Genomic DNA, 26,504 nt, shown 5'->3' on the forward strand with positions numbered 1-26,504 from the left:
CTGTTTGAAAAACACCAGCACTAAATTTGGATGCAGACAATGGATATTTTCTCACTATGAATGTACACAGACACACACACACACACAGCCATTTCTATTTTCACATTGTTAATATGTTTTTTAATCTTTCTTTCACCCTGGAAATCACATGGTCAAATGCATGACTGCCCAGAGTGGAGACTCCCCAAGTTACTCAGCTAGCCACGTAGCAGAATACATGAACGATGAAACAACACTTGGAATTCTAGAAATCCTTAGTGGGCGTGGTTAAGACATAAGGCTTTCCAGAGTGTGCACCTTGCTAGTGGTATCAATCATATAAGCAGCTGAGAAAACAAAAAGCTGACTGAATTTTTTATCTATGTCTTCATTTTTTTTTCATAATAGTTTCTGGACCAATACAGTGATATTTTGCTGCTTTTGGATTTATGAATGAAACACTTTTTAGTGCATTTAAACATACACTCTACTTGGTTTGAAATCAAAGGATTGGGAAAGCTTTTTGACTTTTGACTTTTTTTTTTAATATTTTCATTTGTGTATTTTATTTATTATTATTTTTTTGTTCTTTCGAGCATGTCACTGGTTGAACATTTCGTTGAGGCAGTTGTTCGTCAGCTTCATCAGTCTCATTCTGCAGTGAGCACAGCACCTAACGACCGACATGCTCTGTGTGTAGGAATAGGGCTTAAACTGAATTTTGTTCTTGGACAGTAACCCAACGGATCTGATGACATTATCTTGCCTTGAGGTTTGATCTCCACTGCCACCCCCCCACCCCCCACTGTAGGAGTCTGATGTTGAAAGCTTGCACAGATTGGATGAAAGAAAGCCCAGAGGGACACAAAACCTGTAGCTTGAATAGTCATTTGTCCTAGTGTGCCAAGAGGAGGGAAATTTTTGGTGGCAAAAATTTCTCTCTTTATTGGTGTTGGGCTTTGACCAGATGAAATTTTTGTACCACAGTGCAAGCTTCAATCAAAGTTGGCTTAATTGCCGAGAATGTAATTAATATGCAACGACCGTAATGTAATTAATATGCCACGACTGTAATGCAATTAATATGCCATGACCGTGATGTAATTAATATGCCACGGCCGTAAAACAGGGCTGCTCTTACTAATTTTTTTTTGTTTTGGAAAATAGCGACATTAAATGAAATTAAAAGTTATTTATTTATTCATTCAGCTACTGATGGTGTCTCCTTACATAGATAGCTCAAACTGGTCTCAAACTCATGATTCTCCTGTTTTAGATTTCAAAATCCCAGGGTTATAGCTACAATATTGTTTTAATTAAAATGTGGCTTGTGTTCTAACATGTAGCAATCACAAATATCTTAAATAACAAAACAAATACTTTATCAACATTTTCTCAGTTAAATATTTTGACACCATAATGGGGGGGGGGCAGATATAACTCAGACTCTAAAAGATCTTTGGTATCTTCAGAAAGTTTTGAGAGTGTAAAATAATATTGGAAAAAGTGATTTAAGGCAAAAACAGGCAGAACGGGAGAGGAAGGGGAGGTAAGTTCTTTGAGCTACAGCTGATGGATTCAAGCTTGTTACTATCATCGAATTCTGAAACACAATGGAGACCATTTCACTCTATCATAGATGATGGCAATCGGACATAATTAATTGGATAATTAATAATGCTACTTATGTAATTCTCATGCTATTAAATTATTGCAGCCAGCTAGAAGGCTCAGTGAATAAAAATGTCACCAAGCCTGATGATTTGAGTTTCAGCTTTGGAACTCATACTAAAAGCTATTCTCTGACCTCTCTCTCTCTCTCTCTCTCTCTCTCTCTCTTCTCTCTCTCTCTCTCTTTTTCTCTCTCTCTCTCTCACACACACACACACACACACACACACACACACACACACAACCACAGATTATTATTATTGCTGGGTTTACATGTTAGTGGTTTATAAAAACTTTAATGTCGTAAATCTTTGAGAGGAAGACACTAGATACACTCACCGGCCTTCTCGGGAAAGGAGCCGGACACAGGCTGTGTGACCACAGTACAAGGCGTAGGCCAGGGGCGTGCTCTCATTAATGTCTCTCAGGTTGCTGTCCATGCCCAAGTCCAGCAGTGACTGGACACATTCTGCCTTTCCAGCAGCTGCAGCCCAGTGCAGGGGCGTCCTGGGGGAATGACCGAGAAGAAACACAAGGGGCTGAGTCAGAGCCTTCCAGGCTGCTTAGCCATGGCTGGCTTCCAGCCAGAGTCAGGCGGAAGGAGGACAATCCCCTTGCTATCTATAGTATGAAAGAGAGCATATGGATCCAGGAAAGGAATGAGAGGGTGTGTGCAAGAGGCTTCCCTCCACCTCCATGCAGTCCCTCTGCTTTTCCTAAGAATGTCATAGAAGAGGAAGTATGAGTGGTTTTAAGGCTCTTTATACACAGTGCCAACTGCCTTCTAGGAATGTTGACTCAATTTACCCTCTTATACCTGAGTCGAAGTATGTCACCATCTTTAAAATCTTTGTTAATTTGGTTGGCAAAATGATACTTGGGTGTTGTTTTTCTATGTGTTTCTTTATTAGAAAGGCTGAATTTGCCATTTGAATTTCCCCATTAAAGTTACTCTTAAAGCTTTTTGTTACTTTTGATTTTTTTTTAAAGGTAGATTTGCACTGTATAGCATGGACTAGTCTTGAATATACAATCTTCCTGCCTCAGCCTCCCTAATGCTGGGATTATAGGCATGTGCTACTGTAGACAGTTTCTATTTTTCTATTAGAGTATTATTTATTTTAGTAATTTAAGTGGGCTATTTACATATTAAAGATACTGATTATTTATAGGTCGTCTATACAAACTTGAAAAGTTTTGTTATTCAATCTTGTTTTTAGTGATTTTTACATAAAATGGAAACAATTCACATTTAATTACATTTCATTTTATCTCTTTCATATATAGGAAGTACTTTCTTTACCAGAAGACAGATAATCACCAACACTTAATCATGTTTTTTTTTTTTTTAAATTGTAAAACCAGTGTTTTCTTAATGAACTAAAGAGGACTGAGACAACAGGAGGAAATATTTACAAATCACATGTGGAACAAAAGGCTTATAATTAGAATGTGTGTCAGCTTTCAGAGCTGAACAACAAGAAAACAAACTCACTTGAAGAACGGCAGAAGATTAGAATAGACATTTCACCAGAAAAGATGTGTGGGTGGTGAGACACTCAAGAAGAAACGCTAAAGGCTCAAAAACACTTTGTCAAGGCAGTGTGGTGGCACACACCTGGAGTCCCAGCATCCAGGAGGGGAGGGAAGAAGGAGGATTTCTGTGAGTTTGAGGTCAGCCTGGGCTACATAGTGAGTTTCAGGCCAATCTGCCTGCCCTACAGAGACCCTGCCTCAACAACAACAAAATTATCATTAGGGAAATATAAATTTAAATGGCAAAAAGATACCACCTGCCTGAGTTTAAATGTTTAAAACAAGGCAAAACCCCAACAAGGCTTGATAATAATTGATGGTGGTAAAAATGTAGAAAACCTGGAACTTGCCTACAATCTTAGCAGAAGTTTTGCAGGCTTAATACATATTGAATATGTGACCCAAACATCCCCACTTCTAGATACCTAGTAGAGAAATAAAAACTTGGTTCTCAAATGTTTATAGCAACTGTACCATAACTTCCCCAAACAGGAAGCAAGCCACCCTCCTTCCATGGGCCAGTGGATAAACAAACCATAGCTCCTCTATCTTGTGGAACATGACCCAAGGACAGGCCCATTAGCCTGCCAATGTGCGTGTGACAGTCGAGATGAGCCCCCAGTGCGTTCTGCTAAGTGACATGAGCCAGTCTCAAAAGAGACCTTCCCTCTTTTAAAGACCTGACATCTGAAGTGCTCTGAGCACTGACATGTTTGATGTCACAAGGGGAAAATTCTATATCTGACCCTGTATGACAAGTCAGAAGTTACAAGTGCACTTAGGATGCTGTATAGAACTACCTCCGGGCTATGTGCTTAAACACATTTTGTGTTTACACTTGGTTTCATTTTAAGATGTGTCGTCATATTTATGAAAGTCTTCCCAAATCTCAACAATTCAGAAATCTGAAATACTTCCCATCACAGCATGGTGGCTAAGGGGCAGTCAACCTACAGTCATATGTATATGACATTCCAAAAGGAACCAACTATAGAGAGAACTAACCTGTGATTGCCAGGGCTTAGGATGGGAGCATATGCCGCTATAACAAGGCAGCATTGGGGCTAATGGGGTGGTTCTGGCTTTTGTTTGTGTTTATAGATGATCTATGCAAGTTAAAACCAGCCAACGGGATTTTGCTTTTTGTTTGTTTGTTTTTGTTTTTTTGGTTTTTTTTTTTTTTTGTAGATATAAATTAAAAAGAAAATCTGTAATTTTTCTAGATTTATTTAGATTAAAAATAATAAATGTGTCTTGGCATGGGGCTCACCTTTATAATTTCAGCATCCAGGAAGACGAGGCACTAGGGTTGGAAGTTTGAAGCCAGCCAAAGTTATATAACAAATTCCTATCTCTGGGTATGTGTGGTATATGCTTTTCTAATATGTGGTCCCTTTTTTTCCAATATCATTTATTAGTGTGATTGTATGTTCTCCTCTCTGTCTCTGTTTTTTTTTTTTTTTTTTTGAAGATAGAGTTTCTCTGTGTGTAGCACTGACCATCCTGGAGCTCACTCTGTGGACCAGGCTGGCCTTGAACTCAAAGATTAGCCTGGGTCTTCCTCCCCGAGTGCTGGGATTAAACTCATGCACCACCACTGCCTGGTTAATGTGATTGTTTGTTTTCCACTTTTCCTCTGTCCTCTATTTAAAGGCATGGTTGGCTTGTTCTTAATCTTCGGGGAGAAGTGTGGCAGGGTAAACATGACAAATGTTTTCCTGCTTCCAAAAGCCAGGCTCAAAACTGAGCAGATCTGAAGCAAAGGCAAGTTATTTAACTGCACATATAAGGGAGTTGGGCTCTGCAATCCTAGACAGAGAGTTCTCCCTCAGATATGACATAAGGGTGATAGAGCACTGAGATATAGCTCTGTAGTAGAGCATTGCAAACCATGTGCCAGGCACTCGATTTGAACCCTAGTACCATTGAATATTGAGGTTGATTAGAGCATAAAGGCCTACTGGGTTAAACAATAGGTCCCAGAGCTCAGCTTCTTTAGTGGAGCCAGTAGGAGGGATGGGGCCTGTCAGAGTGATGTGTCTAGCCAATGGAAACTCCTGCAGCCCACGATCACCATGCTCCCATGACCAGCCCAGAGAGTGAAGCCTCATCAGATCTGAGAGGACAAAGACATGTATCAAGAGGGTCATCTCTCACTTCTAGTCTTACATATTTTGGTATTGGGAAAATTCTATAATCAACCCAAAGAGATGGATGTTAAGTTTTCCACTGTCTACTTAGATGATCAACATGAGAAATTATAGGGCTGGCTTGATAGCTCAGTGACAGTGTGCTTGCATAGCATACTGAAGGCCCAGATTAAGTTCCATACTGGAAAAAAAGGGTTAAATTATAGATAATATAATTGTTATTAGAATCTTGGTTGTAGGAAAGCACTCATACTTTACATGGTGACTATTCCATTCTTTTCCTTGGATGCACTTTACACTGCATGAAAGGAGGAAATGAGAACGTTTTCACTTACTGTGTTGTTTGTACCTACAGCACTAGTGCAACACCTAAGTTCCATAGGGTCTCAGCTAAACAGTTTTTGAAAGGATGCTTTGATGATACCGCCCTCTTTATTATCTTAAGGACAAAACAACTCTGGGTAACAGTGTACTGTGACTTTTCAAAGCTCTATGAGACGTGAGAATTTGGACAGTTCATTTGATACCCTGTTCCAGGGTGTTTTTAAGCCTTCCAGTGTGCATCAGAACCTTCCATTTCAAGCAGAAGTTTGGGGCTCTGTGGCTAAGCTAACATATAGAGAGAGTTAACCTCTGAGTGGGGTTTGGGGTCCAGCAAGAGTGTTATATCTCTTCAGAGTATATTAATTGTATGCTTATCCTTAGCTGTAGCTATAGGCTGTTCTGTGCTCATGTGGTTTTGGACTTGTTGTAGACTTGCAGTTGCTTGGAAATTTCTATCTGCTCAGAGGTGATGAGTTGTCTTGGCCATTAGGCTTTTGGAGAACACTGTGGAAAGGGACTAGACTGGAATCTACTACAGTTTTGGTCAATATTGGGTAGGCCATATTTGGGTGATATAATGTCATGATGTCAGGCTCTGGATTTTTTGGGGGTGGGGGTGGGGAATGGGATTTGTAAGACAAAGAGATATCATTACTATGAATGAGGTCTCCCTTGCAGAGAATGACCAAGCTTCCTGTCTCTCAATCAGGAAAGGAGGCAGTCCTGGGACAGCAAGGAAGGGCATGACCATGGCAGGCTCTCCTTGTTCTAGGGCCAGGGTTCTGGGCATGATGGAGAGGGCCAAGCAGCCCTCAAGTGTGGAGCATCTGGAAGTGGTCAGAGAAGGGCCTTGGATCTGAGTATCTTGGTGCATAGTGTTGCCCCTGGTCCCACATACTCCGATTGTGTTCTCTGTCTGTTAAATATCCCTCTTCCCTTTATGACATCTTGGAGTAGTGCTTTTCAACCTACCTAATGCTGTAAACCTTTACTACAGTTCTTTATGTTTCGGTGACCACCAAGTATAAAATTATTTTTATTACTACTTCATAATAGTTTTTGCTACTGTTATGGATTGTAATGTAAACATCTGATATATAGGATATCTGATATGTAACCTCAAAGGGGTTGTGACCCACAGGATGAGAACTGCTGTCTTAGAGGGCAATGTCTCATCAATACAGTGATACATCACTCTACATCATAATATGACAGGTAGAATTTGTTCCATTCTATTTCAGACAATATTTTTACAAGATGAGACTACACAGATTATTCTATTTAGAGGAAAAATTGTCAATACATTGTTGATAGAGGGTTGAACACTGATCTAGTCAGGCTCACCAACAAACAACAATTCATTTTGAAGGTTTGTGAAATAAATCCTGCCTTACATTTGCTAAGACCAACTGTTTTAATTCCTCTTGCCATCACTGGGGGTGTGTGGAGAAACAAGAGGAACAGGTTGACAACCTTTGGTTCACATACTGAGAGCCTCTGTGGCAAATCTGTGACACTGGTTCTGAACTGTTTGAGCTACAGTTCCTTTCTTATCTTGAGGCTGCAGGATCACTCTGCAGGCACAGCAGGCTGGCCCCAGCCATTGCTATGAGGGGTGAAAAGTCAGGACCCATGATTTAAGGCAACTGAGCAAAGACCATCATTGGGTGATGTGGTGGGCTCTGGGTGGGGAGGGATAATGGGTAGAAGGGTATAGGGTTGTTCCAGCTCTCAGTAGCTAAGGGTTGATTTGTGAAGCCTGTAAACATCCGTGGAGAATTCCCAGAAATATGCAGGGAGGAGACTCTGATAAAAGGCTGTCCTCCCTGAAGAGAAACGACTTGTTTATTGACGTGAGTTATGACTTCATAGACTGATGACATTTGGGACATTTAAAACACGTGGGCTGCTTCTGTGGTATTTGTGATAAGGCATTAATCTTCAGCGAGTACTATCATACTTAAAATACCATAGATTATGTGACTTAGTTTTTTCCCTACATCTATTTATTGTGTGTGGGTATGTTCGTGCATGCTTGTGTACCAGGACACTTGGATGGAGATTAGAGAATAACTTTGTGGGACTCTGTTCCCTTCTTCCATTATATAGGATAGAGCCAAGTTTATCTGAACTGGTGACAAACACCTTTATCTTCTGAGCCATCCTGCTGGCCAGCTTTTAAAAATGGGGTGTTTTTGAGACAGAGTCTCATGCTACAGCCCATGCTGGCCCCCAGCTTATGAACCTCCTACTTCAGCCTCCCAAGGGCTATGGTTTCAAGCTGTACCACCATTGCCTACTTTCTGATGTGTTTTAATATATAGGCAGATGAGTGCTCCAAATTTTCTCTCACTGTTCTTCCTCCCCCTACCCACTGTAATTTTATTTCTCTCTTCTTCCCACAGTCTTTTTTTTTTTAAAATAATCTTTTGCTAGAAAAAAAAAAGAAGATGAAAAGAAGGAAAGAGATTGAGAGATGCCTTAAACTTGTGATGATTTTTGAACAGTTCAACTATTAACAGAAATTCGTGGTTTCATGGAGAAGACAGTCTCATGTTCAACATGAGAATACAAGATGGAGAATACAGGAATGGCTTAGCTAGTGGCTTGGAGCCTCCTGGAGACTGAGCTTCCCTTCTCATCTTACCTAATCGACTGTATTGATTTTCCTCTCTAGGCTTGCTTTCTTCCCTGAGGCCCAGGATAATGGTTGTGGTTCTGCAATATGGAGAGAAGTTTGTTCTGTGCTAGTTCTAGCAACCTTTGAAGTAAACAAACTTCCTTCCGTCTTCTGATGTTGAAACACATTCTTTTCTCTTATGGGTCTCTTACATCCTGCCTCATCTTACTGACACTTACCTTTCTTTCTTACCTTCTCAGAATCAACACCTGCTCTTAGGAAAACGTAGACTTCAGCTTTAATTAAAAGCATCAGGTTAACCAATTTCAGCTTCTGAGACCTACATGGAACATGAGTCACTCCTCCCCAACACACACACACACACACACACTTACTTCAAGATATCAGGGGGAGATGCTCTGGTGGGACGTCAAAGATTATGATATGCTTACTTCAAACTTTAATAGAAAGTGCTAAATACATCCTCAGATAGTTTCTAATTCTTACACATATTTTCAATCATTTTGCTTATTGTCATATTTTTTCTTACCTTTCTGTGGGCTCAGTGCCTAAACTAGACAAACGTTAGTAAGCAAGTCATTATAAGTGATGAGTACTCTATTTACAAGATGCTAGTGCAATCCTTCACTGGGTTACACACATGCCCTGTGACAAATCATTTTACCTTTCCAGACCCAGATTCTTTTTCCAGCTGTCATCAGTGACTGAAAAGAAAATCCTCATTAGTAAGGTTCAGGTTTGAATTAAAATACCTCCTTATACTCTGGGAACGAAATCGTGGCCATTACAATATAACTCAGGAGAGAAGGGACTTCATTAAGAACCAAGGCCCATAGCTCATAGAAGAAAGTCTTCTGAGAACACTGCCTATACTCAGTGAAAAGTGGAAAATCTGACAGCACTTTAGTCATCTCTCTCCATAACAATGATTTTTCCTCCTCTTACTAAAATAGAGCAAGGCTTGTTGTCACAGGCACATGTATTACCAGCAATAAGGATATAGTCAGAAAGGATAGCGCCTTCAACAACTTTATTTTAAGATTAACATTAGGAGAAGATGACTGGTAGTTCCCAGCACTTCCTGAGTTGCCATGGATACCTGTCATCCACATCCAGAGCCTGCAGGTTACACTCGGGGACCTTTGCCAGATCATTGATAATGTCACCGAAACCCGAAGCTGCTGCAATATGGACACATGTCTTTCCACTCTCGTCATCGTAGTTGATAATGGATGGGCCCTGTCGGTGGCTCAGAATGATGGAGCACAGAATTCTATTTCCACTCTGCAAAAAAAGCCAGAGAAAACCTACCATGAACAACCCTGTGCATGTTCCCTTCTATATGGTGAGAAAGAAAGAGGAGGAGGAGGAAGAAGAGAAGGAGGAGGAGAAGGAGGAGGAGCAGGAGGAAGAGGAGAAGGAAGAAGAGGAGGAGAAAGAGGAAGAGGGGAGAGAGGGAGGGAGGAAGAGAGAGAGGACTTTTAAAAGAGAGAGAATGGCTGAAAGGAACAAAACAGAAGAAAAGAAGAAAAAACAGATTGGTCAATTCAAAATCTCTCTCCTCAGAGGATGAGGACTAAGAGACCCATCTGCTTAATATATACCAGCTTGTCAGGTACTTGTAGGCATGACCAACCCTTTGACTATCCAACATGATGACTGTGTCTAAAGTTCACACTTTAGAACTACATGAATTATCCCCCCAAAAGTTGCCAAAAATTATCTCATAATGTTTTAAGTAAGTTTACAGTTTTGTGATCGTGGATACAGGCTTGTGAGGATGGAAAGTGTAAAAGGAGCATCGCGATCATGTGATCTGTGGAGAATTTGACTATGATCCTTCCTCCGCCCCCCCCCCCATCCCCCTTCATGGCTTCTCAGAAGTTCAGGTAACAACTTAGCTTGGCTTTAGTGAGACGGAGCGTAAATGTGATTCCATTTTGATTTTTCATCTGCTCTCTTGGGGCCAGTACAGAAATCTAATCACAAGCAATGGGGCCTTCTATGACTTGTGTTTAATCTATTCAACAAATTTTCATTTATCTCAATCCTCTGCCAGGAGTTTTGTCTCCAGCTGGGCCTAATGTCTTCTACGCCTAGTGAACGGATGATGGACTTGACCGCAAACATCAGCTGACGTCAGAGCTAGCCTGACAGGTGGGTCACCTAGACAACAAATTGCTTGTTAGATCTGATCACTTGACTTCCTCATTTCAGGGGACACAGTGGTGTGAGGACATTTGTACACTTAAATTCAATAGTAACATAACAATAAGCAATGATACAGAGATACAGAAAAAAGTCTTGTTCCTCAGCCTGCTATGATGAGTTTTAGCTACACCTCACATAGGAGACTCCTACCACACCTCCAGATCCTCTTGGGTGCCCAGGATCTGTCCTGAAAAAGGCCCCTGCCAGAGCAGAGGGTACTGGCACAGGCTAATCAGGAGTGGGATCCTGACACATGTGTTTGGGGGCTAGAATTGTGTGTGTGTGCAGGCTTCATTGCCTAACCTGACTTGCAAATTTCAAGGTGATGACCACAGAACCGTATCTCTAGTACCCTCCTGGACCTTGGTCACACAGCTGGGAAGTAGACCCTGCCTACAAAGTGCACGGGTCTCTTCCTTTCATATGCCCTCTTCCTACTTCCTCTCCCTCTCTCCATCCATCTTCATTCCACAGGACTTGGCTATAAGTTGTGTGTGCCTGCCTCTTTGATCACACAGGGGCTTTTATCAATTTTTCTAGAGCCTTTCACATGACGTGCATTTTGAGGGATCTAGGACACAGTTGAAACCATCAAGAGACTTTTTTCTTGGAAAGTACCAGCTCCTAGAAAAGGAAAACAGGCAAAAGTGCCAGCGGGGCAAATTTGTTTTATTTACAGTTTCCTGGAAGAGAAAGGAATTCAGGTTGCCAAGGTGATTCAAAAGGCAAACACCCCTGTTCAGCTTCCCCTCTTTGTATTGGAGGGAGCATTAAGGACAGAGGAAAAAACAAGAGGCCCTTCACCTCTGCTCCTTCTCCTTGCCTGACCCTTTGAGCAGTCACTTGCCTAGGGCACCTGTGTCTGCCTCTTGTAAAAGTCTGACCAACTTGTCCCACATGTCTTGGAGGCTGGAATACTGTAGACCACCCCTCTGAGTAAGCTCAGACCAGATGTCTCACCTAGCTCTGCACTTCTTTCTCTGCCTAACAAGGGGCTTTTCCAAATACTTCCTTTCCCTGCTCCTGGATTTCACATATAACATTATTATTTGTATTTCACTTTGCTTTATGAGTTTTCCTCAGAAATAATGGTGATAGCTGTGTGCATGGAGAGAATGTTTACTGCTTGTCCTTTTCTACAGCACTCCTGACACTGATCCTAGGAGGTATTATTGTTGGCACATTGGAGAGGTCAGAGAACAGAGGCAAGAGGGACTAAGGAATCTGCTCTGGATCACAGCTAAGGATTAGCTGAGCCAGGATTGACTCTGTAGAGTTTGTATGCTTTGATCTTTGAGGAAAGGATTCTGTAGGTTCATTCTGAGGAAGCCCAAGTGAAAACTGCTAATCAGACCTGTCACATAAGTAGTTCTGATGAGACTTGACAACTAAGGACGAAGTTAATCAGTAGACATTCTCCAAGTCTCTCCTTGCCATGGTGACTCTCCTGAGAATTTAGAGAGCCCCAGAGGCACTGATATATAAACCAAGCCCAGGGATGATAGTCTCTTGTTGACACACAGCAGTCCCACTAGCGCTCTGGATGGTATCAGTTTAAGGGAGGCTCAGACAGTGGGGATGGGGGAGGTCACAGAGACCAAGACACATTAAGAGAGAAGTAGGAATGCCCAGATGGGGCCATAGGAGGAACAGAGAATGAGCCTACATCCAGTGGGGAGATGATTAAGCCAGGGAGTAATGATAGCACATAGAGCCTGTTCTTGAGCTCTTGGATTCTGCATTGGGAGGTTACACTGGGATTGTGGATTGTTTTATTGTCTTTATTTGCTTTGCTTTTGCTGGTGGGTAATGACCCATGAGTTACCTTCGTGTCCTCTGAAAACTGTTGTGGTCTAGTTGTTTCCTATTTACCTCGTGTGAGGAGAGAGCACGGGAGAAAAGCCTGACGCAGATGAAGTCTTGCCAAGGAGAAAGCAGAAGTAATAGATAATAATGTTGCTTATATGTGAAAAAAAAAAAAAAACCAAAATTATAGTATCCTGACTGAGGATGCATTTTATTTTAGATGTCTGTCATGGTTTGAAGGAGAATGGCCCCTATAGGCTCATATAATTTGAATGCTTGGTCCCTAGTTGGTGGAAATGTTTTGGAAGGATAAGAAGGTGTGGCCTTGTTGGAGGAGGTGTGTCACTGGGGGAGAGTTTTAAGGTGGTCTAGCGTCTCAGTCTCTGTCTTCTCTGTCTCTCTGTCTCTCTGTCTCTCTCTCTCTCTCTCTCTTTCTCTCTCTCTGAATCAGGATGTAAGCTCTTAGCTACTGCTCCAGCACCAAGGTTGCTGTCACGCTCCCCTCCATGGTACTCATGGACTAACCGTGTGAAATGGCAAGCAACCCGCCCCCCCCCCCATTAAGTATTTTCTTTTATAAGAATTTCTTTGACCATGGTGTTTCATTACAGTAATAGAAGAGTAACTAAGACACTGTCCTTTGAAGGAGGTTCCATAGGCAGCTATAAGACCAGTTGGTTATCAGCATATGTCTAGGGACCTGCAACGGTTAATTGTTCATTTTCAACCTGACTGTATTAGAATCATCAAATTGTCATGGAAACACATCTCTGAGTGTGTCTGTGAAGGTGCTGCCTCAGATGTGTAAACAGATGGTAGACTTACCCTGAATGTGAGCAGCGCTAGAGTCCCAGACTGTATAACAAGGAGAAAGGGAGCCGAGCCTGGAAGTTCAACTGCTTCCTTCACACTGCGGATGCAGTGTGGTCAGCTTCCTCCAGCTCCTGTTGCCATGCTTCCTCCCATGATGCACTGCATCCCCTCAAACTTAAAGCCCAAAGTAACCCTTTTGTCCTTTAGTTGCCTTTGTCACAGCAACAAGGATAATAATTAGATGCAGAGTAAGTTGTATGGTGCCTTTCTTTTACAGGAAATTCTGATGCTCTTCCTGCCTTGAATGAAGGGATATAAACACTACTCATCCTGTGCTATCGAGTGTACAAATGGAGGCCAATGTTTTAGTGCCTGTGCTAACGTCTCCTTAGTCACGTCTCCTTAAAGGCCTGTGTGCTTATGACGTGCTAAAGCTGTAGCCAGACAAATTAGACTGAAATGGAGATAGTGAGTCTGCAGAAGTAAGTGTTTGAGAACTGGCTCCAGGCTAACCAGTGAGAGAAAAGAGCCCAATACCTCTGAACCATTAGAATCTGAACTGTTCTGTTAGCTCTTTTGGGGGCCAGAGTCCTAACTACTGTAGTAGGACAGGAGAATGGAGGGAAAGCAGGACACCTGAGAGGAAAGAGCTGTAACTGACATGTGCTGGTATGTGATTGTCTAGGCAGCATATTTGAAAAGACAGATGCAACCCAAAGTCCAAAAACTAAGTAACAATTCTAACAAGTTTTCATGATGTAAGATGTACTTTATAAAAAAAGACAAAATTATTTTTCTATGTATTGGCAATGAACAAATAGAATTTGAAGTTAGAAACTACTGTTTTGTACGTGGTTTGTCTTTTATAAAACTTATTCTCAAATTCAACTTCCAATATAATGTCATCTGTGAGTGTGTGTGTGTGTGTTTGGGGAGGAAGGGAAGAGAAGGTAAGGAAAGAGAGAGGGAAGGAGAGTGAAAGAGCTAAAGTCAGAGCCAGAGAAGAGAGAGCCAGAGCCAGAGCCAGAGCCAGAGAGAGAGAGAGAGAGAGAGAGAGAGAGAGAGAGAGAGAGAATGAATGTGTAGTGTATGCCTGTCTATGTGAAGGCCAGAGGTTAATGTTGACTGCCTTTTCCTGTCATTCTTTACCTTTTTTTCTACCTTGTTTTCTGGGACAGGGCCTCTCATTTAACACTGAGCTCCAGGGATCCTCATGTCTCTGCCTCTCAACACTAGGATTACAGGGGCACGTCTTTATGCCTGCCATTTTATGTGGTTGTTGAGGATTCCAACTCAGGTTCTCAGGCCAGCTGAGCCATCTCCCCGTTCCTCTACTCCCAGTGTAATAGTATTGAGCAGTGGACCATTTAAGAAGCTTAGACAGGGTGGTAAGGAAGAGGGTGTTTATTCGTAGGAGGTAATTACTGTAGTTCTGAGACATGTACCCCGGTTACTCTGAAAGGGGGTTGTTATAAAGCACATCAGTGTTCCTGTCTCCTCTCGCTTTGATGCGCTCACATGCCCGGTGTTTCCTTCCTGTTTGTCCTTACTTCATGGAGCAGTATAAAGCTCTTGCCAAACGCAGAGCATATGCTGGCACCCTGCTCTTGAACTTCCATACTATGAGCTAAAGAAACGTCTTTTCCTTCGAAATGACCAAGTCTCAGTGCTTCTGTTATAGGAAAATAAACCAGACTAAGATAAAAACACAATGTCAGCTTGGAGACATAGCTTAGCAGTTATGAACACTGTTGCTCTTCCAGAAGAGTTGGGTTTAATTCCCAGCACCCTTATGGAGGCTCAAAACTGTGTATAACTAACTCTAGTTCCAGGGAATCCATTCCTTCTTCTGAACTCCATGGACAACAGGCATGAACACAATGCACAGGCATACATGAAAGCAAAACACCCATACACATTTTTTAAAAATGCCATGTAGGTTAGCACCCTTAGCAGAAAATTCTTTAAATGAAGAAAGTTATTCCATGATCTTGTTTGGAAAAAAAACTGTTGTCAAAATGCCTTTTCTCTCAACTGGATCTTCAGACTCAATATATTTCCAATAAATATTGATCAGCTGACCCTGAAGATTACACGAAGAAGATTATATCAAGAAAAGACAACCTGATATTGAGAAAGAAAAGTAAAGTTGAAGGACCATTATCCCACTTAAAGACTTACTATCATCCACAGTTGTCAAGACAGTATGGTATTGGCAAAGGAACAGAAAAATAGGCCTTGAGAAAAGAGGAGATACCCTGGAAATAGACTCACATACATTGTGGGAGTCAATTTTGTCCTTGTGACAAATACTTTGGAAAAGTAACTTGGAGGAAGATGTTATTTGGGCTCACTCTCCACTTCCCTTCCCTTTGTGCTTGGACCCTTTGTGCTTGGATGGAGAAGAAAGACAAGGCAGAGATACCCAATGAGCAAGTGCCATCACAGGGAGCATGGCCCTGCAGGTCTGGAGTATCACTTTGTAAGGTTATCACAGACAGCAAGTATGGTGGTTTGAATAGGAATGTCCCCCATAAACTCATGTATATGTTTGTATACATGTACTCATGTATACTCATGTATACTCATGTTTGAATGCTTAACCCATAGAGAGTGGCACTGTTAGGAGGTGTGGCCTTGCTACAGGAAGTGTGTCATTGTGGGGATGGGCTTTGAGGTCTCAGAAGCTCCATTCAGTCTCTCCTTGCTGCCTGAGGATTAAGATGTAGGACTCTCAGTACTGCCCAGCACCATGTCCGCCTGGATGCTGCCATCCTTCCTGCCATGATGATAATAGACTGAACCTCTGAAAGTGTAAGTCAGTCCCAATTAAATGTTTTTCTTTATAAGAGTTGCTGTGGTTGTGCTGTCTCTTCACAACAATAAAACCCTAATGAAGACAGCAAGTAGCATGCTTCTGTGAGCCCAGCTATAACCACACAGTAGTATCCTCTAGACAAGAGAATAGAAAAGAGGTAATGGCCATTGTAGCAAATGAAGTTAGTCTGTGGGCCTGATGCTTCAACTCTTTACTACTTTGGTTATTTGGGTCAAGGCTTAATCATTTCCAAGCATTGTAGTTTCAAATACAATTTCACCGTACAGCCCAAGAGAAAAGCAGGATGCTGAGCAAAGGAATAAGTGACAATGGGAAACAGACTCATTCATGTGGAAACTCTTTCAAAAGAGTGCAGTGCTGGGCCTGTGCAACAAGGAACACGGCTACAGAGTGCCAGTGTGGCAAGGATTTTCACCGCTACTCCTCATCTTTGCGGTATAAAGGGCAGAATACACACCTTGGGGATTTACTATCAATACTAACCATGTGGAAGGGAGGAGGAACACCAGTCCTCCAAAGCCAGGATTCTTTACATGTTGACACAGTTACCAACTGCCATTGAGTAACTGAAGAAAGCTGTAGGCTCTTTCCTCAGAAATATGTGTGCAAGCACATACCACCTGCACATAGACTAAAAGGAACCTTTCAGTTATTCATTTTACTTCCAATGACAGATCTTTATAGATGCTCCAGATATATATGGAGCAAGTACCCTAGGCACTTCCTGTGTGGCCAAAATGCATGCACTGAGGATAAAAGTAGATAAGATATTGGTATCCATTAACCTGACTTTTTCTATGACAGCAATTCTTAATCCTAGCAGCACATTTAAATTTTGTGGGAGAAGGAAGGAGATTTAAAAATATTCATGTCTGGGCTCCACCTTAGAACAGCTGAAGGAGAAGGGAACAGTCAGGCCTAAGCATCTGTATCACTTACAAGCTCTTTAGATGAACCTCGTAAGCATGGCAGATTGGGAATGCCAGCATTTACAGCATGGTCACTGACAGCAGAGTTTGTCAGCCTGTTAATACACTTCCTCATGCTGTAGTGAACCGCATCCCAAATTATTTTTATTGCCACTTCCTAGCTGATAGGAACAGGTTTTTCTACTATTATAAACCTTAATGTCAACATCTGTGTTTTCCATTGGTCTTAGGCAACCCCGTGAAAGGGTCGTTCGCACAAGCCACAGGTTGAGAACTAGAGAGCAGACTCCTCAGATACGACAGTCCAGTCTCTGTAAGAGTTATCGATGATAACAAAGTGAGCTACACAGGTATGGGTGGCTCTCTCTTTAGGGTTAATTTAGGTGCTCACCTGTGGCTGGTGTAATTGTAAACGTCACTTTTATGTCCTCAGATGAATTAGAGAGATGAGAGCCATACCCAAGCTTTATGGATACATGGCTGAGCCCAGAGTATTTCTATCTAACTATTCCTAGGCCTAGGCCTGGAAACTTCTAGTACAATCTAATCCTCTGCAAGCCTGGACCCTGAAGACTTCAGTTCCAGCCTCCATCTGCTCACCTAGACCTAGAGTATTTCAGCCTCTGAGACTTACTGCTGAATAAACCACTCTTTCCAGCTCCTTCTGAACTCTGGCTGGCTGGTTCAACTCAGCTGTTCTGACTCAAACTCCTCTCCAAGATGACTTATTCAAATTGGCTTCTCTGGGCTTTTGACTGAATGACTCTGCTTGGAAAGCCTGCCTGTGAACTCCACGAACTGAACTGCTCCACAAAGAACTCAACTGAGCTGACTGAACTCTCCCCCGTTGCTCTTTAAGTAGCCTCTCTCTCCTGTCCTCAGGAGAGAGGCGTATCCTATCTCTGACTCATTCTGTTGGGCGTATCCTATCTCTGACTCATTCTGTCAAATCTTTCTCTGATTTGTCACTTTGTCTGCCCCTCAGTTAAGTCATCATTGTTTGGGATTAAAGGTGTGTATTTCAGCCACAAGGATTAAAGGTGTGTGATATGTCTGCATTCCAGCTGGATCATATCTTTGGATCTGATTCCTTGCCAGAGCAGTCACATTACTGGATTAAAGCTCCTTTGCAGGCTGGGATGGAGGAAGGGGGCAGCACATAATTCATGCCTGTCAGAATTACCCAGGGGGAAATTTCCCAAAGGACACACAGCCTGGAGACAGGAATCAGAGTGCAAATGAATTGAGGATAAATATGTAGAAAACACTTAATTCTCAGATACCATCTTCACCTAAGCTCAGAACCAACACAAACAGGGAATTGCTTGAGTACTGAGCCAGATTCATTGGGAGTATTGCTACAGCAGTGACCCCTAACTAGTCAGAGGCAATTTCTAAGTGCCCCAAACAGAGCTGGCAGGGAAGGGGCAGGGCATGATTAGGTAATGAAAGTATGTAGGCGCACACCAGGGCAGGTGGGCATGACAAAAACAAGCCCTGCTCACTTTGTAATGTTGCCCAGGGCTGGGTCCATGCCCTGTGACTGAAGCCAAGTTTAGAGGCACAAAACCAGAGCAGTTTCCAAATTGCTTGTTTTCCCCTTACCTCAGGCACACGTGTGAGTCCTGAAACTTGCAGGTGCTACCGTGCCAACATGAAACCACCAAGTGAAACTATATCTGGATAGCAGAGATGACTCACGAGGCTGGCAGGGTTCTGAGAGGCTACTTTGGCCAATGGCAGGGAAGAATAGGGGTGTGTGCATAGGCATCAGAAGCCAAGGTTGCTGAAGGAAGCACCCAACAGCTCTCCTTGAGGGTGTGAATAGGTCTAACTCCGATTAACAGGATAGACTTCAGAGCTATTAGATGTCTCTACTCTCTCTCTCTCTCATCTCAGTCTGTTTGACTTTCCTTGGATTGTAGAAATCACAGGCCTAGGCGGCTGCTATTTATGGCCATGTGGATTGAGGTGGCTCAACTCCCATGACAGTGATGCAGGAGTGTGACTCATTGTATTCCACTGTTCTGTACAAAAGTCAGGGTCATCTGCAATGGTTGTCCAAAGACCGAAGGAATTTGCCTGGGAATTCTCTGAGGGTTTCTGGAAGTCAATAGTAAGCATTGATTGTAAGGGAGAACATTGTGTGTGTTCACAAGTTAGTTGTGTGTGTGTGTGTGTGTGTGTGTGTGACTTGCCGTTGCCTTTCTAGGTATAGGAGGAAGGTAAAAGAGCAGAGATAGTCCTCATTGATCTATCATATTAATTTCAGATAAATACCAGGATGAGCATGTAGGATAGTTTTCACTTTTGTAGTTGACCTGTGCAGAAATTAGTTAACATGGCTTTATATTATTTAAAGCAGAGACAAGCTCACAGCCTGCTTTCTCACCTGGACTGCCCAGTGGAGAGCTGTTTTAAAGTCCTTGTCCACAAGGGTGGGGTCTGCCCCCTTCTTCAACAGCATTTGGGTGTGTTGAGGTCGGTTGTGAAAAGCTGCCCAATGGAGTGGTGTCATCCCCTGAAATATAATGATCAAAGGGGACAGAAATGAACACAGGCTCCTAAGAGAAAACAAGATACATTCTTCGGAAAACACACTCATTGCTGTTACTTTGTTACTTCGTTCATTCATTAAAAGATTTGCTCAAGGGTTAATTGATGATTAACTTTCTGCCCAGTTAGTAGGTGTTGAGGATACTGAAGTGAATGTAAGAATCATGATGCTTGCCCTCATGGGGGTTGGGCTGTGTTAAAATAAAGGAAGACAGACAATGAATGTACACGGAGGAGTCAGGGGATTTCCCTGATCGGCAGTGGCCACATAGAGCATAACCAAAGGACCAAGGTCTGTTCTAAAACAGGCTTCTGTGAGATGGATTGAAGGAAGAGGGATGCCAGCACCAAATCACATAGCTGAGGACATTCATAGGGACAGCATTTGAGACAGCAATCATGGAAGAATATAAATCCCCAACAAGTCCTGCACACTGTGTGACTGCTGAGGTCCCAATGCCTAGAACAGAGACTTTGTGTTGTGGATGAATGAATGAATGGGTGAGTGAATGAATGAACTAGAGAATAGAAGAGAAAAGGAGAGGAGAGGAGAGGAAGAGGAAGAGGAGAGGAGAGGAGAGGAGAGGAGAGGAGAGGAGAGGAGAGGAGAGGAGAGGAGAGGAGAAGAGAAGAGAAGAGAAGAGAAGAGAAGAGAAGAGAAGAGAAGAGAAGAGAAGAAGAGAAGAGATGAAATCCAAGATAGGCTGATCCTGGGAGGCCAGTAGGAATAAATCATTTGGATTTTATTTCACATCAGCAGAAACACAGTGGTGGATTTCAAGTTGGAATGATCTGATTTACACTGTTGTGAGGAACTCCTGGGAGAATGGAGCTAGCTAAGTCTATCTGATGCAGCTCCGCCTCTCTGAGAACTGAAGGTCATATAGTTAAGGGATGGCCCAATAGCAAGTGATTTTATGTGGACAAGGGTAGCCTCAAGAAACAGTGGTATTTGGAAGTATGACAGGAGAGATGGCCTCTCCCTGATCACATCTCTCACCTGCATGAAAACATTCAAAGTAAACTGAGTTTAGGATTCCCGAGAAAAGTCCAAGGCACAGGGAAGCTATGGAGTTTCTCTTTTACAGTTATTTCTAAAGACAGCATGAAGACAGGTAATAGGCCCACTCTGATGCATAGAATGAGCTGGATCCAGGCGACAACCCTTGATCAGGTCACCCCAGAGTAGTTATTGATCCAGAAATTCATGAGAGTTCTTACAGCTATTATCTTACTTCATCCTCCAAACCACCTTCTTGTGTAAAGGCTATGGGAAATCTCTCCCCATGTTCCCAATATATTTCTTCTTCTCCCAGGACAAACAATCAGACCACATTCTAAGCTGCCTACATCTGGGTTGGTCATGTAGCTGAGTTCTAACCATTGGAAAATGGACAGAAGGCACAAACTTGAAGCCTGGTTCAGAAAGCATACCTTTCTCCACACCTGTTTTCTCTTCTCATCTCACTGAGTGTGGAGGAGAACAGGGCTGTAGACGAGGATGGGACCACACCCCCTGCAAAGTCCAAGACTCTAACTGAAGAGAGATCATCAGAGAACAGATCCACCTCACCAATCAGCATCATCACCATGATGAGAACCAAGATGTATTTTCTTAGGCCAGAACATCGATATTTTGTGTCACCAGAGCAGCCAGCGAACCCTGATCTCTGCGATTGTCCTCTAGAAGAAGAAATGGCCCGAGTGAAGTGCCCAAGTCCAGTGAGAGCACATCTGAGCCCAGCGTCTAAGGATTGTGGACTGCTGGGCTTAGGATGCCAAATCTCCTCAACCTGTTTCATATTTTAAATCTGTAGTTCATGGTGCATTTGCAGGTTTCAAGTTTCAAGTGCCCTCTAATATTGAGCCTCTAGAGACGGTCTTGGGGCTGTTTAACAAATTGATTCCATATGAAAAGGAATATCGACCTAAAGACATTGGGGCTTGCCTCCTTGATACAACTGCTGCATTTTCTCTTGGAATGCAGAGTCGCTCTGCAAGTTCCTATGGGTCTTCATTTTCAGTTGGGCTACTGGGATTAAAATCCCAAGCACAAGAGAACTGGATCCTTTTTATTTTATTTCACATTGATTACTCCTTCTCTAGTGAGATCCTGTTTAAATCACTGGCTTCACGATAGCTGGGCTCTTGTCTGCTTGTCTTAATCCTGAAAGCTCTGAGCAGTGTTGGGACCACTGCAGGTGCTAAGAGAAGACCTCTTATTAAGTGTGTGAATGACTTCTTCCTGTTCTTGACTACATTTTTTTGATTTTTGCACAATTTGGCTTTGCCTTGTATCAATGTGTATTTCTGTGTGTGTGGTATATGCTCGTGTGTGTGGTCATGTGTGCATGTGGGTGAAAATGTATGTGAATGTGAGTGTATGTGAATGTAGAAGCCAGAGGTTGATGTCCAGTTGATGTCCTGGGTTGTTCTCTACCTAACCTTTGAAACAATTGAAGTTGGAGCTCACTGAATTGCCTGGGCTTGCTGGTAGGTGAGTGCAAGGGACCCACCTGTCTCTGCTTCTGTAGCTCTAGGTTCACATTGTGCTTGGCTTCTTATGTGGTCCCAAACTTAGGTCCTTAAGACTGAGCAGAAGGATTCTGATGGCTGAGCCACTTCCCCAGCTCCAGGTTTGCATTTGTAGATACACATAAGAAGATGTAGAATGAATTCTCCATACAAAATGAACTTGTTCGATGATTGCTGTTACCAACTTATCAGTCCACACTCCAGAGTCTTTTGGTGAGTGTTTCCAAAAGATCTCATTCTTAGAACTACTATTAACCGAGGAGATGGCTCAGTTCGTGAAGTGCTTGACTCACAAGCAGAAGAACCTGAGTTTGGATCCCCAGCAGCCATGCTAAAAAGCCAGGCCTAGCAGCATGCATTTGTAACACCGACATTGAAGAGCTGGGTGGAGGAGGATCCCAGAGCTTGCTGGCCAGTCAGTCTAGCTGAATTGGTGAGCCCCGGGGCTCACAGAGATACTCTATCTCAAAAAACTAAGGTGGAGGGCAACTGAGAAAGGCATCCAATATTGACCTCTAGCCTCTACATATGAAAACACATACACAAAAGCATGAATGTACACACACACACACACACACACAGGGAAATGTGCAATTGATAGCAATGACTGTATAGAACTGTGACTTAAACACAGGGGAATTCACTGAAAACATGGTTGTAAATAACACTGTGGTTATGCAAGGCTAGCAACTGTATCCTACTTGGACTTTGAAACAATAAAACATCCAAGGGCAAGTCCTGCATGCTTTGGGGAAGGGGTAGGACAGTAAGAATGTTACTATGTTTTAAAAACATTTATTGATTTAGTTTGTATGTTTGTTTGTGCTGGAACACATGTGTAAGTCAGAGGACAGCTTGTAGCTTTGGGGTTTTTTTTTTGGTGTGCTTTTTTTTTTTTTTTTTTTTTTTCCTGGATAGAACTCAGGCTGCCTGGCCTGCTGGCAAGCACCTTTTCCTGCTTAGCTATTTGGCCAACCCAAATGTACCTTTGTGCACGTATTTGGCACCAAGAAATCTGTATGTATCATCTCATTGAATTTTTACAGTGACCCCAAGGATAGGAGTTTTAGAATGATTTTTAAAGAGAGGAGGCTGAAGTGGACAGGTTAAACCATTTACCTAAGACACTGGCTCAGTACTCCGTAAGGCTGGGACTCAAATCTTTGTGTCGGTGGTTCTGGAGAAAGATGATCTTCATCATATTGGTAGATTTCTATGCTTAGAAAGGAACTCAGGTGCTGGGAAATTGTGGTGTGTGTGTGTGTGCGCGTGTGATGTGTGTGTGTGTGAGTGTGTGTGTGTGTGTGTGTGTGAGAGAGAGAGAGAGAGAGAGAGAGAGAGAGAGAGAGAGAGAGAGATCTTAGCTGATTCAAGTCTTGTCACTTTATGCAATGGTGGTTCTCACTAGGGTACAGGTTGTCTCCTATAGTACAAGCTGTGCTATTTGTCTCTAGGTTTCTTCTAAAAGCTAGTAACACTTTAGAAATGACTCCTTTGTTGTTGTTTTTGAGACAGTTTCTCTGTGTAACCCTGGATACCCTAGAACTCATTCTGTAGACCAGGCTGGCCTCCCACCTGCCTGTTTTCCAAGTGCTGGGATTAAGGGTGTTTGCCACTATTGCCTGGCTAAGGTTAATATTTTAAATGTAATTTTTACCCTGCTTTCATTGGTTAGAAAAGCAGTTAGGCATTGCCAAACCTTCATCTCCAGCAGAGTTCACTCTGAAAGAATAGTAACTGGCCTCTTCTCGTTTCCCCTTTTAAACTGAGTGTTGGGATTAAAGGCGTGGACAATTACTCCTGGCTAGAAATAACCCTTTTTTTGGCCACCAACTATGACTTGCTTTAACTTCCCTGAATATTATTACATTGTAAACATTTGTAAACTTTCAGTCAAGAGAAATTTCCTGTTGCTTCCCCCTTCACCCCCAAAGCTGAGCTAATGAGAAATAAAAATAAATCATCCTCGTAGCATTCAAAGCTTTCAAAAGCTCATGGGGAAGCTGTGTAAGTCATTCAGGCAGCTGGGCAGCCCACAGGTATTGTGCAAGACATCCTTGAGGAGCATTTTCGACAACTGCTTCCTCCTTTCCTCAGTTTCTGTGGAACCTACAGGCTGTGCTGGTGAAGGCTCTGGGGACTATATACAGGCAGGCTTCATTCAGGCTTGGAAGCTGATCTGTGCTAAGCAGTGGTAGACATCACAATGGAAATGGGAAACATGTAAATGTGTAAGCAGCCTGTGGCACCGGGCACACAGCAGGCACTCAAGATATGTTTTCTAGAAGTAGAGAATTCCGGCTTCTCAAGAATCTCTGGACACAGAGAGTATGGAACCTATTGGATGTGAGATGGCTACTCTCATCTGCTTTTCCCTCCATCTGTCTTCTCGGCTCCATTGAGGGTTTAGTTGGACCACAGAAACGTTCAGGAGGTGAAAACTGAAGAGTCATAGACATGGTGCACAAAAGTCCCCAGACGGCCTTGTGACAGTGGAATCCCATTTTTATGAAGAACAAACAAACAACATTTCAAAGACTGGAAGAATAATTCACATTACGTTAGGAATATAAGCTCTCCAGAATGCGTTTCTTTGACATAGGGTGTGTCTTGAGGTTCTCTTGCGACTCAGTGCCTGTTGTAGCTGGTGGTTCACGGGAAGGCCATTGTGAAAGAGCACTCTGGTACGGATGAGTAACTCTGTGTCCTGAGCCCCGGACGTGCCATTTCAGCATCTGCTTAGCTGACAGGTACTAAAAGAATCTCAGATCTCCCTCTCTGGCAACCATTGCTATTTTTTTCTGAACCAGAAATCAGATTCACGTGAGGCAATTTTACCACCAATCCTTAACACTGAAGCATCATGCAGAGAGTGGTGTTGATGTGACCACATGGAGCTCTGGGCTTGTCCTAGGTATGCAGAGGACAGAGCAACAGCAGGGAGCTGAGAGATCCGCAAAACATATCTCCACCTCGAAGGGTCTAGAACCGCACGGAAGCTCAGCCTTGCCCTCTTTTGTTGATATTTAAAAACTGAACAAAAAAAAATGAGGACATGACTGTTCTTAGATATGAACTGAGAGCTTTACTGTATATGAACAGGTCTATGAGAGATAGGGGGAAGGGAGAGAGATAGAGGAAGAGAAGAGAGATGGTGGGTAAGAGGCAGGAGCGTGCCAAGAGACCAACCAAGAGGCCAGGGGGCTGAGTTCCCAAAATGGCTGAGGTGATACAGGAAAGAGAAGCCGGGGGTAAGGAAGGGGAAACCTATCCATGCAGCAAAACACGAGTGAGAATTCCCTGGTCTTGAATCTATAGGACATTTTTGAAAGATGCTAAGTGATAGAAAATATTAATTTTTGGGAATAGATGCTGGAAATAACTAATGGCACGTAGAATTGTCTGATTTGTGAAATATGTAATTGAGTTAGGTAACAAAACAGAGGGGAAAGAAACTTTAGTGTAAAAATAACATGAATTGAATGACTCTTTCCTGAATTAAATTTTTCTGTTTCTTTTTATAATGTGTATTTATATGTAATGTACGTATATAATATATATCATATCAATTAAGATAAATTATGTACCAGTTTTTTAAAATATTTATTTGATTATTTTAAAGTGTATGTGTATGTGTGCAAGAGAGAGACCTACATACCAGTCAATGTCTGTGGAGGCCAGGAAAATTCAGTTTCCTGACGCTGGATCTGTAAGTGATTGTGAGTCACCCTGACATGGGTGCTGGGAACTAAGCTTGAGACTCCTGCAAGAGTAGTAAATACTCTTAATCACTGAGCCATCTCTCCATTAAAACACACACACACACACACACACACACACGTACACACACGTACACACACACACACACACACAGGTACACACAGGCACATGTACACACACAGGCACACAGGTACACACACATACACACATACATGTACACACAGATACACAGTCACACAGGTACACACATGTATAGGTATACAGATACACAGGCACACATACACGCACACACACACACACACACACACACACGTACACACAGGCACATGTACACACACAGGCACACAGGTACACACACATACACACATACATGTACACACACAGATACACAGTCACACAGGTACACACATGTATAGGTATACAGATACACAGGCACACATACACGCACACACACACACACACACACACACACACTTTTTGATATCCACTATGTAAGTTACTGAGATAGAGTCAAGGAGTACAGAGATGATAGAGACATTGTTCTCAGAAGCTTATGGAATTTGGGGGTGGGGATAGAGGGAGTTAAAGTCTCTTAAGCAGGAGTGACTTTACTCCACTTTAAAATATGGTCAGTTTTAGTGTAAAGTTTTGGGATATTTAGATGCTCTAACATTTGCCTTCTGTTAACCACCAAGCCAGATGTCTAGAGCCAGGGACTATTTCTTCTGATTTTGCTTTTGGGTGCACACTGGCTAGAGTTACGTACTAGGAATGCAGAGAATGGGACTGGTGCC

General features: G+C 42.6%; 1 protein-coding gene across 3 annotated transcripts in view; it reads right to left on the bottom strand.

The window, feature by feature from the left end:
• The window catches only part of Ankrd55 (ankyrin repeat domain 55), an 89,838-nt gene that overhangs the window by 17,682 nt on the left and 45,652 nt on the right, over window positions 1-26,504 (bottom strand). For all 3 annotated transcript variants that reach the window (XM_034523215.2, XM_034523216.2, XM_076916209.1), the window contains 3 exons: window positions 19,292-19,420; window positions 9,401-9,585; window positions 1,990-2,157 (listed from right to left, as the gene is read on the bottom strand). In XM_034523215.2, coding sequence (XP_034379106.1) covers window positions 1,990-2,157; window positions 9,401-9,585; window positions 19,292-19,420 — 482 coding nt within the window. The remainder of the gene's footprint in view (window positions 1-1,989; window positions 2,158-9,400; window positions 9,586-19,291; window positions 19,421-26,504) is intronic.

Source organism: Arvicanthis niloticus, chromosome 19 (assembly GCF_011762505.2).
Source record: "Arvicanthis niloticus isolate mArvNil1 chromosome 19, mArvNil1.pat.X, whole genome shotgun sequence".
NCBI classification, from domain to species: Eukaryota; Metazoa; Chordata; class Mammalia; order Rodentia; family Muridae; genus Arvicanthis; species Arvicanthis niloticus.